The sequence below is a fragment of the Etheostoma spectabile genome, chromosome 3 (assembly GCF_008692095.1).
Source record: "Etheostoma spectabile isolate EspeVRDwgs_2016 chromosome 3, UIUC_Espe_1.0, whole genome shotgun sequence".
Lineage (NCBI taxonomy): Eukaryota > Metazoa > Chordata > Actinopteri > Perciformes > Percidae > Etheostoma > Etheostoma spectabile.
Window position 1 is genome coordinate 13,883,781 of NC_045735.1, and position 1,196 is coordinate 13,884,976.

Sequence of the window (1,196 nt, forward strand, 5' to 3'; positions counted from 1 at the left end):
CCTTCAGTACTACGTCTGGGTTTGCGGTATATTCAATAAAGTCTTCAATGTAATAGATAGTCAAATCTTAACCGTTTGATCAGAAAACACAGGGAATGGCTGAGAACGATGATGTTGAGGTTGTGCGTTAATTTTTGTTTAGTTTAGTTGTTGTGTAATGGCAGCGGAAAAAAATGCGAGCAAAGCCATTCGGTCTGTGGTGGCAACGCTGTTGAATATCCAGAAATTAAAGCCCGAGCAAGAACAACCTTTGCTGAGTTTTGATGGTGGCCATGATGTTATGGCCCTCCTCCCCACTGGGTTCGGGAAAAGTTTGATTTTTCAGCTTGCTCCGTTAATGGTGAAGGAGTTGGCTAAGGCGAACGCTAGCAATGCTAAGCCAACGTTGCAACCAAACGTTAGCGATTGTATATGACAGATCCAAAGTGGCTCTGGACAGATCTAATAGTTTTAAACTTCAACAGAGTACCACTTGTCAATGGAGAGTGTCTAGAGTCTCTGTACAAATGAAATGTGTCTGGTAGCACCAGGCTATTATCTTCTGAGGCTAGTCTGTTAAAAGCTTCATTTCTTTATTCTGAGCTAATGAATGACATGTAACCCTGATGGTCTACACTGATTATTCTGTGGTGTGAACAGGCTAAAGAATCCTTCTCTCTTGGTTAAGATATATTTTTTAAGCTGTTTAATTATGTTGGGCTTTCCCTCAAAATCAAACTCATTATTCCCTTGATTCCTTGGATCCTGGCAATCTACACGTTAAATATTTTTTGTTCAACCAATAACATTTTGCACATTTGATGGTGTATTTTTATATACTTACCTGGAAGAGAACCTTGTTGCCATCCAGGTCTTCTGTCTGCCAGCGTGTAGTGCTGATAGGGGTACAGGGGTTTGGCAACAGAGGGACTAGCTGGCCAATTTCTTCCACACTAAATTGCAGCACGGCAGAGCTGCATGCCTCCACTCTAACCCCCGGTGACAACTGTTTCAAAGCCAGCTGCAGGCACAGCCCGGGCTCTGTATGAAAAACAAGTGATTTTGTGTCACTTTCCTGCCTATTTGCTTTCCTTCTTATAATAATAATAAAACTAAGCCTTAAAGCTGGACATGAATGCTTTAAAGGTCCCATGGCATTAAAATGTCACTTTATGAGTTTTTTTTACATTGATATGCGTTCCCCCAGCCTGCCTATG

At 41.6% G+C, this 1,196-nt stretch overlaps 1 protein-coding gene across 1 annotated transcript in view; it reads right to left on the reverse strand.

Moving 5' to 3' along the window:
• Positions 1 to 1,196, reverse strand: part of fam124b (family with sequence similarity 124B) — a gene marked incomplete in the record, with an annotated part of 13,227 nt that overhangs the window by 9,607 nt on the left and 2,424 nt on the right. The window contains 1 exon segment of the mRNA XM_032510028.1: positions 824 to 1,020. Within this exon segment, the coding sequence (XP_032365919.1) occupies positions 824 to 1,020 (197 nt within the window).